Raw genomic sequence first — 14,642 nt, 5'->3', positions numbered from 1 at the left:
AAATGGATGGATGGATGGATAATCTTGAGAAGGGAGGATTCAAATGAGATTTGTCTTCCAGAAGTTGATTAACTAAAAAAACAACAACAAAATAGTGTGGCACTTCAGTTGACATTTTGAACTGAATGGGGAAGTTGTAGAACAACAATCCAAAGCCCTGTTTATTTGACTTATAGTTTATTTTGCATGCCATCACATGAGTGACTGAATTCATATCCAAACACAGCACCAGGACTTGAGCAGTTTGCCAGCAGCTGATATTTTACTAGAACTTCCGTTAAGGATGTTTTCTTACAAACACAAGGCCTCTCATTTACCAGACATCATTAAAACAGATTGCCTGGAATAGCTGCTGTTTTTTGTCAGTTAGTTGTATGATGTTGAGAAAATAAGAAATAACAAAGTATATATTATAAATGAAGGTTTATACAGTAGGGAGCACTTGACTACTGGATTCAATTCACATATAAGTCAAGTGGGACCAGCAGCACTCACGGATGTTGGAGATGTTCAGCGGCACAGTGAGGGGCAAAATTGCACGTAAGCGCTCCATGCTGCATTAGTTTAATTTATTTGCTAGTGGGTCTTATCGTAGCCTCTATTGTTGGCTGAGACCTTTTATTTTGTTGAGCTGTTTCCTCGGGGAGTTGTTGAGGGGAAAAGGGAAGATTTCATAAACACATACAGTAAGTCTTCTTTCGTTCTATCTCTCCCAAAAATAGGAAAATAGCTACTCATGTACCAAACCTGGCCCTCCAGAAATAATATTGCGAGAGGTGTTAGCTGCTGTTCATCCTGTTCAGGCTGTCTGCACTTGGGGGATGGGGATGAAAAAGATGGTCCTCATTTTGTGTAAATAGAGCTTTAAAAAGTCCATCTGAAGTTAATGTGAAGATTCAACAGTCTAAGTATACAAAATCAAGTGGGTATTTTTCAATTTTAGTCTTTTAAATCCAAAATTCCCCTTCTTTTCCTTTTTGTTTTTCCTGGACAGTGTTTCCTGGCAAAGGAGTGCATCTACAGCTGATGGCGGTTTGTACAAATAACACAGAGCCATTGAAAAATATGCACTTTGTACAATGTACATATTAAGGATCAACTTATATGTTTTTTAGGGCAAGGTTGATCTTGATCTTGATATTGATTGATATTCATTTATTATTCATATATACATTTGTGCTAAAAACAAATCTTGCTGTCTGGAAGATAATATTGTGCTTTTTATTACACTACATTGATTTGATCATTTTAGTTATTAGTTACTTTGCACATTCAGATTATTAATACAAATATAAATCTACAATTAGAACCATTATTTGTAAAGATATTTATTTTATCAGCAAATACACACACAAAAAAAACATTAATAATCAGAAAAATGCAAAACATTAGAATACCATCCATTTTCTATACCGCTTATCCGTCAGGGTCGCGGGAGAGCTGGAGCCTATCCCAGCTGACTACGGGCGAGAGGCGGGGTACACCCTGGACTGGTCACCAGTCAGTCGCAGGGCCAACACACAAAGACAAACAACCACACACTCTCACACTCACACCTAGGGGCAATGTAGAGTAGCCAATTAACCTAATGTGCATGTTTTTGGTATTGTGGGAGGAATAAGTGGAGTACCCGGAGAAAACCCACGCAGGCACAGGGAGAACATGCAAACTCCACATAGAAGGGCCCAGAGCGAACATTAGAATACCCTAGTACATATTGCCATGTGAGCTGTTTGAAGTTAAACTTAAAAAAAAAGTGAAGCTATTGTTTCTTATGCTTGTACCTAAGAAGTCTGTGACACACTTGCACATGTTCAAACCTAACTCATACGTTCAGACTCAAAACATTTAACTCAATGCAATTACAGTAACCCTGAACGCTACCATCCACGCGCCTCTGCTATTCTGATGATGTGACTTGGAGCCGGTCAGACCTACGTGACTGTTATTGTGTCGGAGCCTCATTCAGGGATTTCTGCTGTTTATTTTGTTTAGTCTTTTTTGGGCCTTCCTGACCACATCCTATTGCGCTCTACAGCACTACTCATACCGTCATCCCTGTTGCCCCCCCCCCCCCCCCCAAAACACACCCGCTCCTAGGCATGCGTGTAGTGTCATGCATACAGGAAGAAAGACGTTCTGGTGAAACAATAGAGAGGCATTATGACTGCAGCCAGGAACTGGCACGTAGATTAAACTCTCTCATTTTTGTTACCCAAAATACATAAACTGTTATTATTATGCTGCTATTCATTGATAATTAATATCTTATTAATTGAGTTGTTGATGTTTTTGCCTGGACAGCTGTGTTCCTAATGAATCTCAGAATCACAGAATCACTAATCAATAAATGAAAACAAAATGAAATAAATAAATTATATCTATATATATATAATTTGTAATTTCTTTAAAAATTTATTTTGATAATTTATAACTACACTTTCTGTTTATCTCATGTTTCCCTCAAGTCTCATTTCTAATTTAAGTTGAAGCCTGGCAGGTGAATAATATGGATGTCCTCTCAGGCCATTTGCTTGGGGGCTCTTTCACCCATCCACTTCCACCTCCTCCGCCTTCCTGGGCTTATGTCTGACTCTATGTCTGTGTCTCTACGTGACTGGTCCAGGGTCTGTCAGTGCCAGTGGAGGCCGCCATGGCAGAAGATAACACTAACTAGCTTCCTGCCATTACTGCTAATAGCCCCACAGCCCTGAACTGTGCAGACACCCTGGGTGGGGTGTGACTTAGGGAGTGTGTGTCGGTGTGTGTTGGGCAAATTTAAGTTTATTCACGTGCTGACTACCGGTTTACATGTCCGAATTTATCACTGAATATGTCCCCTGTCCTGGAGAAATATACGGTCAATGTGTATGTATTGCTGACACATTCACAGTAAATTGAAGAGAGGATGAAGAGTAGGCACACAAAGCAGGGATGGATGGGAGAGATAGCATGCAGCCAGACAGAATGCGAACATTGTCTACGGCTGTCACAAAGCAGAAGAGGGAAGGTCCATTATCAAAACTGGCTAAACAGCTGGGTGACGCAAGTTAAATTATTTGAAAGTCATTTGTGTTCTAGGGAAGATCTGGGTGTGTTCAATAGAAAAGCCTTCCTTTGACCATAGACTCATTATATATACATGTCATACAGGTGTATCAAGTATGTATTAACAAATGGAATTTAGGCAAAAGAATGTTTATGCACAAAGAGTGTGCATTGGGGTATCTGTTAAAAAGATGAACAGATACACACCCCGTGCTGTGCGCCATAATGAAGCAGGCCTACTGTTTGTAATGAGAAGACATGCAAGGTTGATGGTGCATTAGCATTACTAATGACTTCACTGTGTCATACAGAAATGGAGGAGAGGATGTTTAGACGTTGCACTGTATGTTATCACTGGTCTGTCTGCAGATGTCTACAGTAGGCTATATGACCCTCGGGAGGGTGGGGGCAGGCTGAATGTATCTACCAAGGACATTGAACACGGACGTTTTAGCTGCGCAAATGATACAGAAACACAATGCATACAAAAGGCAGCTTCAGCGACTGCAGGTTTCATGAAAAAAATCTCTAAGTAGTTTTCCATTAACACATCTATGGTCAATTTTAAAGCCTTGATCGGACTGTGTATAACTAATGTGTCGAATGAAAACACAAGTATCTTTACAACTAAAAGTAATTAGTTTGTCATGTTGGGAAATACCCTCCTTCACTCTCTTGCTAAGAATTAAATAAGAAGATTGATGTCATACATCAGCTATCATGTTTCTACATTACAGTAGTTGGAGCTGCTAGTTAGTTTAGCTTAAAGACTGAAACCAGGGAAAACAGCTTGCTCGGCTTTGTCGAACATTAACAAAATGTGCTTAAACTGCTGTGTGTTCTTTAATCTGTGCACAAACTGAAGTGTACAAATGACACTTTGCTGTTTTGCAATGGCTTATGTATGAAACAACTGCATGGGTGGGACCCATGCAAGTTACTGCTCCTCGCCAAAAAATACTTCAACACATAACCCTGTATATAACTTCACATATGGCTGTAACTTCACACTTAATTCATTTTCAGTGGCATTGATCTACTCTTATCTGAATCTCCACTTAGAACAGTATATCCCAAAATGACAAACTGTTTCTTTAGACCAGGACAGGACAACTGTGACCTTCTTTGAACATACTTGCATGTCTGTCCCTTTCTGTTTTCAAACACTTATTGGAGTGTGCATTTGCATTTGGCGGTGAGTCTAATTCAGAAATAATGTTACTGGGACTTTCTTTAAATCCAAGCTTAGGGTCGGGATTCATGTGACAGAAGACCTCAGATATGCAAAGAGTTTCTAACCCCTGAACCCAAGCAGCCTATTCCAAACACTGTGTCTGATCAAAAAAAAAAACAAAAAAAAAAAACTTTTGGTTGTTCTGGAGCCTATGATAGATGTGAGCATTGCTTGGGGCAGAGGAAGTCAGCAGACTTAAGAAGACTCGGCTGACTGACAGTTACACACTTTTAAAAGATTACAGGATCTTCTGAGGACTTATTGGTTATCTTGTGCAAGTGTGTATGTACATTATGTTGATGGGAAGAAGGCATCAAAGCAGGCTAGCATCCTGTGGGCTGCCCAGGGCAGGACCAGTGGGCACAAGGCGGCAGCGAGGTGGGTGTCCTGGAGCAGGCACCACACCGTCTGCTTCAACAGATATACGCACACACACACACACACACACACACACACACACACAGTCCCCCTCCCGGGCACAAAAGGCCACCATGTAATTGAAGCAGTGTCAGAACTCATGGGACCGAGGGCTGGGAGGGACAAAGAAACATAAACACACTTGAGGAGATTTTTTACAGCTTTAACCAATTTAACTTGGAAATTAATGCTACATTTACAATGTTGTGTACAAGTGAAAAGTAATACTAAAGACAAAAACAATGACTGAGGAGTGTGCATTTACACATTTCAGTGTTTTTCATACAAATTAATGATAACATAAAAATGTATACGATATGTGTGACGCTATTGTGACACTATTTCTATTGAGAAATCAAGCATGACAGAAGGCAGCTTGTATCAAAGCATAAATATCAGATGATGGGAACAGGATGAGACAGGTGTTTTTCACTACAGATTATAAAGCATCACCCAGATTGTGCTGAATACACATTAATCCAAAATTTAACTTTGGTTTGAATTAATTTCTCTTTGTATTGTACTGTCCTAATTGATGGCCACTGCTGTCTGAGCTGATCATTTGAAATTAAATAGTTTTCCTTGTATGTGAAGATACAGTCCAGCATTGAAACAGCTACGTCTCCCGACTGCATGGCACATTGAGGACGCAGTTTGATGTTTCATACAAATGTAAAAACAAAATGAACTTGAAACTCAAATGATAAACAAACCACGCTACATGTTATGAATACAATCACATTTGTCATCTATTTTGATTTTTACTCAATATAGGGGACTCACAGTTTGCTGATATGCGTGTGTGCATTCATAAGTATATAGAAATGAAAAAATATTAAAAGTTATTAAATATACATGTGAAAGTGAAAATTATTGATTTATATGAGTAGTAGAAATATTTAGTGTTGCAAGGATCATCAAATAAATCTTCTGTAATGCATGGACAACTGCAGTATATATAGGTCTATACATTGTAAGGTAATTTGTTGAGTAAATGTTTTATGGATATTTTTACCAAACCAGTATTTTTTCACAATGCAAAGTTTGTAAAAAAATAAAAAAAAACACCTCTTTTGCTGAAAGGATAGGAAGAAGATAAAAGAAGACAAGAAACAGCAATGGTCCAGTTGCTACTGAGATTTGTTAAAAGTCAAGAATGTGATTAAAGAGCCAGTTAACATTTGTAAAAAATTGATTATTGACTGATATATCGAGTACATGCAGGAGTGGGCCCTGCAGCGTTTGCATGTTCTCCCCGTGCCTGCGTGGGTTTTCTCTGGGTACTCGCACATTAGGTTAATGGCTACTCTGCATTGCCCCTAGGTGTGAGCGTGTGAGTGTGTAGTTGTCTGTCTTTGTGTGTCAGCCCTGCAATTGGCTGGCAACCAGCACAGGATGTACCCCGCCTCTCGCCCGTAGTAAGCTGGGATAGGCTCCAGATTGATGATTAGCGTTTTCAAGGATCAAAAAAAAACAAAAAAAAAACAAAAAAAACTTGCATACATAATATTTCTGTCAGCAGAAATAAGAAGTTCAGGATTGAGTTGGTTAAAGTGAGTAAAATATTTAATCACTTTTGAAACATATATGTGTTTATTTTATTTCAATAATACCACAATATCAATGACAAATTTGACTTCTCTCACATGACTTTATGTAGGCTTTAAGGAAGAAAACTATCATGAACGGAGACGTCATCACGGACAAACTTGCTGGTGTCTTGAATACTTTTACAACCCATCATCTGGAAGCCAGTGATTCAAAACTTAATATTCGGTGAACAACTTAGATTTCAAATTTCTGTAACCCATCCATCCATCCATGTTCTACACTCGCTGGGGGGCTGGAGCCTATCCCAGCTGACTACGGGCGAGAGGCGGGGTACACCCTGGACGGGTCACCAGTCAATCGCAGGGCCAACACACAAAGGCAGACAACCACACACTCTCACACTTAGAAGCAATTTAGAGTAGCCAATTAACCTAATGTGCATGTTTTTGGTATTGTGGGAGGAAGCCGGAGTACCCAGAGAAAACCCACGCAGGCACAGGGAGAACATGCAAACTCCACATAGAAGGGCGCAGACTTCTGTAATCCTCAAAATAAAATATAATGTGTATTTAAACTGTTTTTAGATTTCTTAATTTAATTTTAAAGCCTTAGTTTCAAACAGCAACACAACAGAGTGTACAAAGACAAAAGATGAAATTTTACTATTTTGATTACTTTTGTCGGGGTGTCTCTGTATCTGTCAGTCCATGTCTGCTACCCAGGTCTCTTTTAAAGGGTAGATGATTTAGAGAGAATAGAGATGATGTTTGGATGCCATCTACTGGTTGAATAATCAATTTCAAGTGAATAAGTCATTTGCCACAATACTTGAAAGCAAGTTTTCTATAATGTCAGTTGCACTGCCAGGTGTGTGTGTGTGTGTGGGATGCAAGATGTGAGAGGGTGTGTCTCTAAGGCTCTGTGTTTCTCCTGCTGTTGCTGTCTGCAGAGTTGAGACATGTTTGGACATGGTTGGTCTCCAGGTGTGTAAGTTAAGACAATCACAGCATTTAAAGAAACTGCTGCACTGTATAGCTACAGTAGGAAAACCCAGGACGGATGTGTTAACATGCAGGCCAAGAGCCAAGAACAATGGACAGATCATACAGTCTGTAATATACAGAATTATAGGAACACAGTGTTGATAAATATGACAATATGATGGTCTGTAGAAATATTATTCAACACTGATTGTGTTTATTACCAAGTTCTTATTTTTCATGTGGCGTGGTTGGTTAGAGCCAAAGTTAAAGCTCTTTGTAAAGCTCTTTGTAATGTCCCCCTTAAAGCTGCTATCTGACTTAATTCTGTTTTCCAGTTTCTATGGTGAATGCATGAGCTGTCTGTATCCAGCAGACAGACAATGAGAGATCATGAAAGTAGGCTTTAAGTTTTGATTTGCTCCATAAACAAAATATCTTTTACTTGCTACATGTCTGATGTGGTTTTTCATCAACAGCTCCTTCGTCAACAGATCAGATCTTTGCTGCTTGATGCCAGGCACATTGTGAGCACTCGACTTGTTTGAGCTTGTCTGCCGAAAACCAATACCTGTGGCAGTTTGTGTGAGGGATGATAAGCGCCGCTTGGTATTCTCGCATACCATTTAGCTCTAACACTAAATGTAAGACTGAATATAGTTTAGTTTAATTAAATGCTTTGTTAACATGATCTAACAGTGACATTTAGTTGAAATTACTTTTTCTCTACCATTAGGAGGTTTACATTGGGTCAGCTCACCTTGGTATGGCAAGTTTGTGCCTCCATGTTTCATTTATAAAAAGAAACTTTAAAAAATGACCAAGTAGACTTGACTTCTTTAAGTATATACTTAGAGGCCAAAGCAAGCAGTAATTAACACAAATGGAAATAATGAATCCAGTAAGAGTTCTATACTAGAGGACCAAATGTTTAAACATAACACAATATGAAAATTATAAAGCTTTTAATGAATCACTCAACAAACAATAGGAGAAGAACAATTAGGAGTAGAAATACTTAACATTAAAACACACTAAATTTATACCTGAATACTTGTGTAAAATACCAAGTTAGTTTAGTGAAAAAATCATTAAACCTAACATTAAGATTTAGAAACTTTCAGAGAATAAATTTAAACTACTTGGTGTAAACAGTAATAAATCGAGTGGAAAGTGTAATTACTCGTAATTAATACCAAAAATTGTATGTCATATTTGTAATTACTTATCAGTAGTTATACAGTAATTAGTATGGACTAAATTGTTAGTACAACTGTGCAGTAATTAGTACAAAAGAAGGACAACTGTATAAAAGAGACATTGTGTAGTGGGCAAGAAGTCGTCATTGTGCTTCACTGTTGTTTCAGTGATCGTCATCATCATGTTTCATGGCAGAAACACAAAAAATGTGTCTGGTACTGGAGCATAAGTGTGTGGATGCAGTCACTTAAATGCTTTTATTCGTTTAATATTAAAACCAAAAGTATGAGAATTTTGCATCAAATTCCTACATGCTTGATATTCATTCATTTTATTTTATTTCTATAGCTATTTCACCCGCCATCTTTGTTCCAGCTGTTGTTCAATCCAAGTCCCATGGCAAAGAGTAAGTCTCTTTCCCCATCTCTTTGCGAATGACCGATGTGAATTTGGCCAGTTGCTCTGAGGTGAAATGGTTTTTCCAGTCTCCCACAACACCTAACATAAACAGACACACACATCCCAAGATAAAAAATAAAATCTGACATTTGCAAAACCCACTAACAGATTTGACTACTATCACTTCTAATAATCCAACTGAAAGCCAGGGTTGCACTCAGTTGACCTGGTCACTTTAAGCCACATGGCCTTTTCAGTGCAACTCAAAGCAAACGGACAAAAGCAGATGAGCTGATAATGAACACAAGGAATCTCACCTTTCCTGAGAAATGGAGTTTTGTCACTGTCCATCAATTCTTTGGGGACCAGGCTGAAGTTGGACATGTTGTTGACCTTCATCGACCTAAAGGAGCATTGCTGTGCTATCTTCTGGATGACTTCCTCACTCAGATTACGTCCCAGGAAATCAGACATCCTCCTGAGAGCTGCAGGAAGGTCCTAAAAGAAGGACACGTGAACACATGTTCTTTCATTTGTGCTCTTTCATTTATGATTAATATGTGCAAATGAAAAACTTTTTCACATCACTGTTGTTGTGAGGGTCAACCGTGAAACTGTCAATGATAAGCTTAGGTTTGGTTTGTCACATTTAGGGAACACTGAACTGTTGTGGCTTGACTTGCAGCTTAACTGCACAGGAGGTGTTTAAGCTGTTTTTTTCAGCCACCTGTCACATGTTTCTGACAGACGATAGTTTCTATTGTAATAAATACAATTGTTTACACAGTCTGCTTAACAGGTTGTTCTTACACAACTCAGTTGTATTTTGTTTTATGTGTGGAACTACAGAGACTGTGAATAGAGCCCTGCTGTTTGATATCATAGCCTGAACAACTTTGGATTTTGCTGCTCAGAAACAAAATGAATGTCAAGATAGCAGTTTGGTCTTTGCTAACATATTTTCCCACTGTCACTTGTAGCTCTGAAGCAGAAAAAATAAAAACAAAAAGAACAAATGGAAAATCCTGAAAATGCTCCCTGAAACTGCAGCAGCATACATTGATAGTTCATTCATCACAAGAGACTGTTTGTTGAGCAAGACATTTCATGCTCAGAGTCAACCAGCAACTCTGGCCTTTAGATCAGAGAGCTTTACCTGAACCATTTCTTCGTATGTGATGTACATTATTCTGTCTCCCAGCTCTGTCTGTCTCCAGCTCTTCACGTGGTCTGTCCATTTTCCAAACAGCACTGCAGACAACACCAACACTGACCACAGTATACAAAGAACAACTGCCAGGCTTTGGCAATAATGAATAATATAAACTTTGTCTTAAATGGGCTTTCAACATCCAAAATCTGTTCTCATCTTAATACATCAAAATGCTGAACCATCCGATAGCTCAGTTTCGCTCAATTAAACTCTCTATGTGGAATGAGACCTCTGACCTCTGCCCTCCAGGAAACTGGCCATAAACTCATCAAAGGTTCCTGGATCATGGAGGAATCCAGCCATCTGGTGGAAGTAGTATGATGACACCAGGACGTCCTTGGGGTTTCTCATGACATAGATCACCTACGAGAGTTACAAATAATCATGAAGAGAAATCCAGTTCTGCTGTCACATTAAGACTACAATAAGAACCTCCTCTAATCATGGATGATGTTCCAGGAGATTTGTCCATGTTTTCTCATAAACAATGACTCAGTATCTCAGGACTGCTGATGACATACTTGTACAGATGAGAGGTTCAAACAGGAGTATCTCACAAAGCCGCCACCAATTTACCTTGGCTTTGGAGGCATGGAAGGAAGGAGGCATGAGGTTGTAAGGGAAATGAGTGACCATCGCCCGTGGAGAGGTCAGCTGATCCACAACCACTGCTAATCTTTTCTCTTCAAGCCAGGGGACCCTGTCCCAGTTAGGAATGGTTTGGATTGGTGTCAGATCCCCGCCATTCAGCACCAGTGGGAGGATCTCCTGCATCCAGATTGTACCTAGAGAAAGGAATGTTATAAAGACTGCTGCAAGTACTAAGCTCTACAGGAATGACAGATAACATTTTTTAGTTTTTAATATAAAACTAAAAATGTTATCTTAAGAAAACTTAAAAACACTCCCTCCAAATTTAATTACTAACATGCTATTTAGTAAACCAGTATGTGAGACTTTTGTATGTCTCAAACCTGAGCATAAAACCACAGTACTTGAACTGCATGCTATTTGGGGGAAACATTACAATATGGAAGTACTGCAGTAGTGACAGGTAATGCAGGTGTTCCTTCTTCTTCAGACAGGGCGGACTAGATGCTGCAATAGTGGATTATCATTTTTATTTAGTCTAATATTGTGGTAATATTTCATCAGCTTCTTAACTTTAGTTCAGTAAGAGTAATTTTCTCCAGCAGCTCCCAGCTTCCTACTTTGCAGCAATGATGTAATAGAACATATTTTTTGAGCGAGATAGAATAGAAACAGATAGATAGAAACATAGCGAGATTAAAGCATAAAAAAGATACCACTGTGGGTACCGGAACTGGTTCAAAAGACAACGGTGCCCAACACTAGAGATAAGGGGATTTCTTGAAAACTGAGTTTAGTTTTCAGCCCACGGTTAGCTGCGATAGTTTCGGTTCGCATGGCCCTGAATAGGTATAATGAGGGGGTATGGAAAATAAATCGGTGAATGAACAAAAGAGCACATTCCATCTCAAACAGACATCACGCTCATGGGTAACACAATACTATGGGCTAGTGTTGCCCTAACAAGGTTATGACACATGAGAAACAGTTCTCAGTCTGCAGCTTATTCAGTTTCTGATTTTCCAGCTGTCCTCCTGAACTGACTGTAACGTTTTGCTGTTTCTGCTCTAAACCAATCTAACAAAATCTCCACATTTCCCATCCACAGTCTCCATCTCTCCTGGTGAAAGAAAATCACATTCCAGAGCTTAATTAGATTAAAAAAAATGCATGCTGGAAATCTACTGAGAGAGCTGTTCAGTTGATGTAATGTAATCATTTTTGAGGCAGCTAAAATACTGTGAATGTGTAACAGGTTCAAGTGCAGTATGCTAATCTTTACCTTTTCATGTAATATTGATGAAAGAGTTTAAACATTTACAAAGAATAAAGCAATTTACAAGGATCAGTATTGTGTGGAAAACCCTCTAACATGCAGCTGTAAACCAGCTGCAGTATGTATAAGAAAGGTTGATGAGGCAAGAACAGTATAAAACACCCCATGTTCACCCAGATTTTATATGTCTTAAGTTATGTTTCTGCATGATAGGACTCGCCTTTGGCACCAGGAGCTTTTCTTGATATCGTTTTCAACTGCAGATAGTACCCATAGGCTCAACATGGTGCCACAGATATGGAATGATGGAGGAAGCTCATTATGCCCTCATGTCCTGCAGGGGACAGAGAGTATTGAAGACTTACTAACTGACCTTCAGTGGTCCAACTTGTGTACTCTAAGGCACTGTGACATCACTGTTAGGTGTATAACAGGTGCAACAAAGCACAATGCTGACTGCACCTTGGCTCAAAACAGATATTAAGTTAGTCTCATGACTACAAATTAACATCTCTGGGGTTTAGACTGCTGGTTGGACAACTTCCTCACCCTTTCCTGACTCTGGCTCTCCAGGCGGTGCTACACGTTAGCAAATTATTTGGCCTCTATGGACACCTCTAAATGGTTTACTCGCTTAGTTAATAGTTCGTGACTTTCCTTGCAATGCTGCCCATTTTTTTTTTCAATAACACTGATGATTACATCACTTGATTGGTTTTTATCATGACTATATGGTTTAAAAACAACTTGTGTCTTGCAGCCTGAAACACTGACCTGACTTGGGATATGTGACAGCCACGACGTCGTCGCCTTTAAATGTGAATTCTCGAATAAAGTTCAAGCTCTCCAAGGAGTGAGTTTCTTTGGGAAGTGGAAGTCCTTGATACGAGAGATAAAAGTCTTGAGAAGACATTATGCTGCCAGGATTTTAAAGCATAGATAGATCACGGCTGCAGCGGCTGGTGTTTACCGTGCTGCGTTCACATCGTGTGGGAAAAATCTGACTGAGACGTCAGCAGAAACAAAACAGCGAACAAGTTGCCAAATCAAAAGTTTTCTCTTCGTTGAACAGCCAGTTATTTCAGCGTCCGTTTCATCATCATTTTATCTGAGCAATTTTGTATAAATAAAACTGTTTTATAACACCAACTTTCCGAGACATGAAGGTAGCATATTACTTCCTTCAGTGTCAGTAGGGGGATCTGGTACCCTACATTATAAACTTGTCTCACTCACAGGCATTTCCTATCAGAGCAGTGGTTGTTGTTTTTTCTTTTCTTTTTTGTGCTGCTGAAAAAAGTCCAGCACTGATGTCATGTATAATTTGCGTCTAAAAAACTTTGAGGAATGCATCATGGGTATTTTACGTGTATGCTGTCTGTATGTGGAAACAATGTGGGAAAACAGGCTGCATATTGAACATGCTACATTGCCCAGGGATAAGTGGGACAACTGAAATGAGATAAGTCCAAACATATGAAAATTAGTACACAGTACCTGACTTGGGGTAAGTCACAGCAAATACATCGGTGTCTTCCACAGAGAAATTTTGAGCATACTCCAGGCTCTCCTCGCTGTGAGCCACAGGTGGTAGAATAATGCCACGGTAGTAGATATACTCGTTGCAGGACATGTTTGTGCAAGGCTCAGGAGCTATAAGCTCTGCACCAGGTTGGTCTTGTAGACTATCTGAGGTATTTAGTTTCTCCTGCTACATCGTACACTCCCTTTTTCCCTTCGCTGCTCTTCATTTGGCACTGGCAGGGAAGCTGGTCAAGCCCATAGTCAGTATCCAGTTATACAAAGTGAGCATTACCTGCATGGACCAGTGATGGTACCACCCTGATCCGAGTCACACCGCTCCCATTCTGTTTGGAAGTCACAAGGTCAGGCTAATGTTAATGTGTAGCCTTCTTTCCCTAACGAGCAAGCATGACTCCTTTCAGCAGCCACACACAAGTACCAACAGTGCATACACACACAGTAGTGTGCATGTTAGGTAACAGCAAAGCCCATTGTGGCATTTCAATAAGGAGTGCTTTGTTGTTCTCCAGAAGCCCCAGCTGAGAGAGGAGCAGGCGAGAGGGAGAAAATGCAGGCAGAGTGAGCTAAACTAACGCGACAGATGAGGTGTGCTGTGTGAAGATCTGGGAGAACAGATCAGACCACAAGCTCACCATATCTCGTTTAATTTCCTTCATATTGTTTAAGACCTTTCCTCCTTATGCAACCTTCATGCAAGAGGGTGGGGTGGGGAAAAAAATCTCTCAAGTCTGTTAACCATTTTGTCTCCCTTTTCTTCAGCCCTCCTATGATGCGATTTCTACTCTCCCCCTCTTTCTCAGGAGACCAGTCTATTTAGGTGCATTCAAGTCATTCTCTCCTCCTGTGTCTCTAAGGTGTAATAGTAGAAGTGTGGGATCAGGAATAAAGAGAGAGTTAGGCTGCTTCAAAGAGCCACAATCTGTGGATATTTTCGTGGCTGTAATAAACATAGTAACTGCATGACGTGCGGCGGTTAAAAATCTAAGGATGATTTTTAACGTGAATAAATGACACCTTGCTCAACAAACTGGAGATACAGTCCTTTAGCTGACAGGACTGAATATTACAGTGGAGGGTTATATGAGGTACCGTTAAGCGTGCATCTCCTCGTCTTGTTAACTAGCCAGCAACCACACCTGACGATATCTATAAATGACGAAATGCAGCCAGACAGCAACACCTGTGGCT

The 14,642-nt window shown here is 39.7% G+C and overlaps 1 protein-coding gene across 4 annotated transcripts; it reads right to left on the bottom strand.

Moving 5' to 3' along the window:
- Positions 1–7,654: 7,654 nt before the first annotated feature.
- On the bottom strand, positions 7,655–13,777 carry sult2st3 (sulfotransferase family 2, cytosolic sulfotransferase 3). 4 transcript variants are annotated; one of them, XM_046399891.1, is made up of 7 exons: positions 13,407–13,534; positions 12,130–12,243; positions 10,619–10,827; positions 10,279–10,405; positions 9,986–10,080; positions 9,147–9,327; positions 7,655–8,928 (listed from the first exon to the last, which is right to left on the bottom strand). In XM_046399891.1, the coding sequence occupies exons 3-7, from the start codon at positions 10,814–10,816 to the stop codon at positions 8,813–8,815; spliced, it is 717 nt and encodes a 238-aa protein (XP_046255847.1). In that variant the 5' UTR covers positions 10,817–10,827; positions 12,130–12,243; positions 13,407–13,534; the 3' UTR covers positions 7,655–8,812. The 4 variants fall into 4 exon arrangements, with proteins under 4 accessions (XP_046255847.1, XP_046255848.1, XP_046255846.1 ...); XM_046399892.1 differs by lacking the exon at positions 13,407–13,534 and adding an exon at positions 12,684–12,821; XM_046399890.1 differs by lacking the exon at positions 12,130–12,243 and having other exon boundaries at positions 13,407–13,777.
- Positions 13,778–14,642: the final 865 nt, after the last annotated feature.

Source organism: Scatophagus argus, chromosome 9 (genome assembly GCF_020382885.2).
Source record: "Scatophagus argus isolate fScaArg1 chromosome 9, fScaArg1.pri, whole genome shotgun sequence".
NCBI classification, from domain to species: Eukaryota; Metazoa; Chordata; class Actinopteri; family Scatophagidae; genus Scatophagus; species Scatophagus argus.
This window is presented reverse-complemented; position numbering and strand designations above follow the sequence as displayed.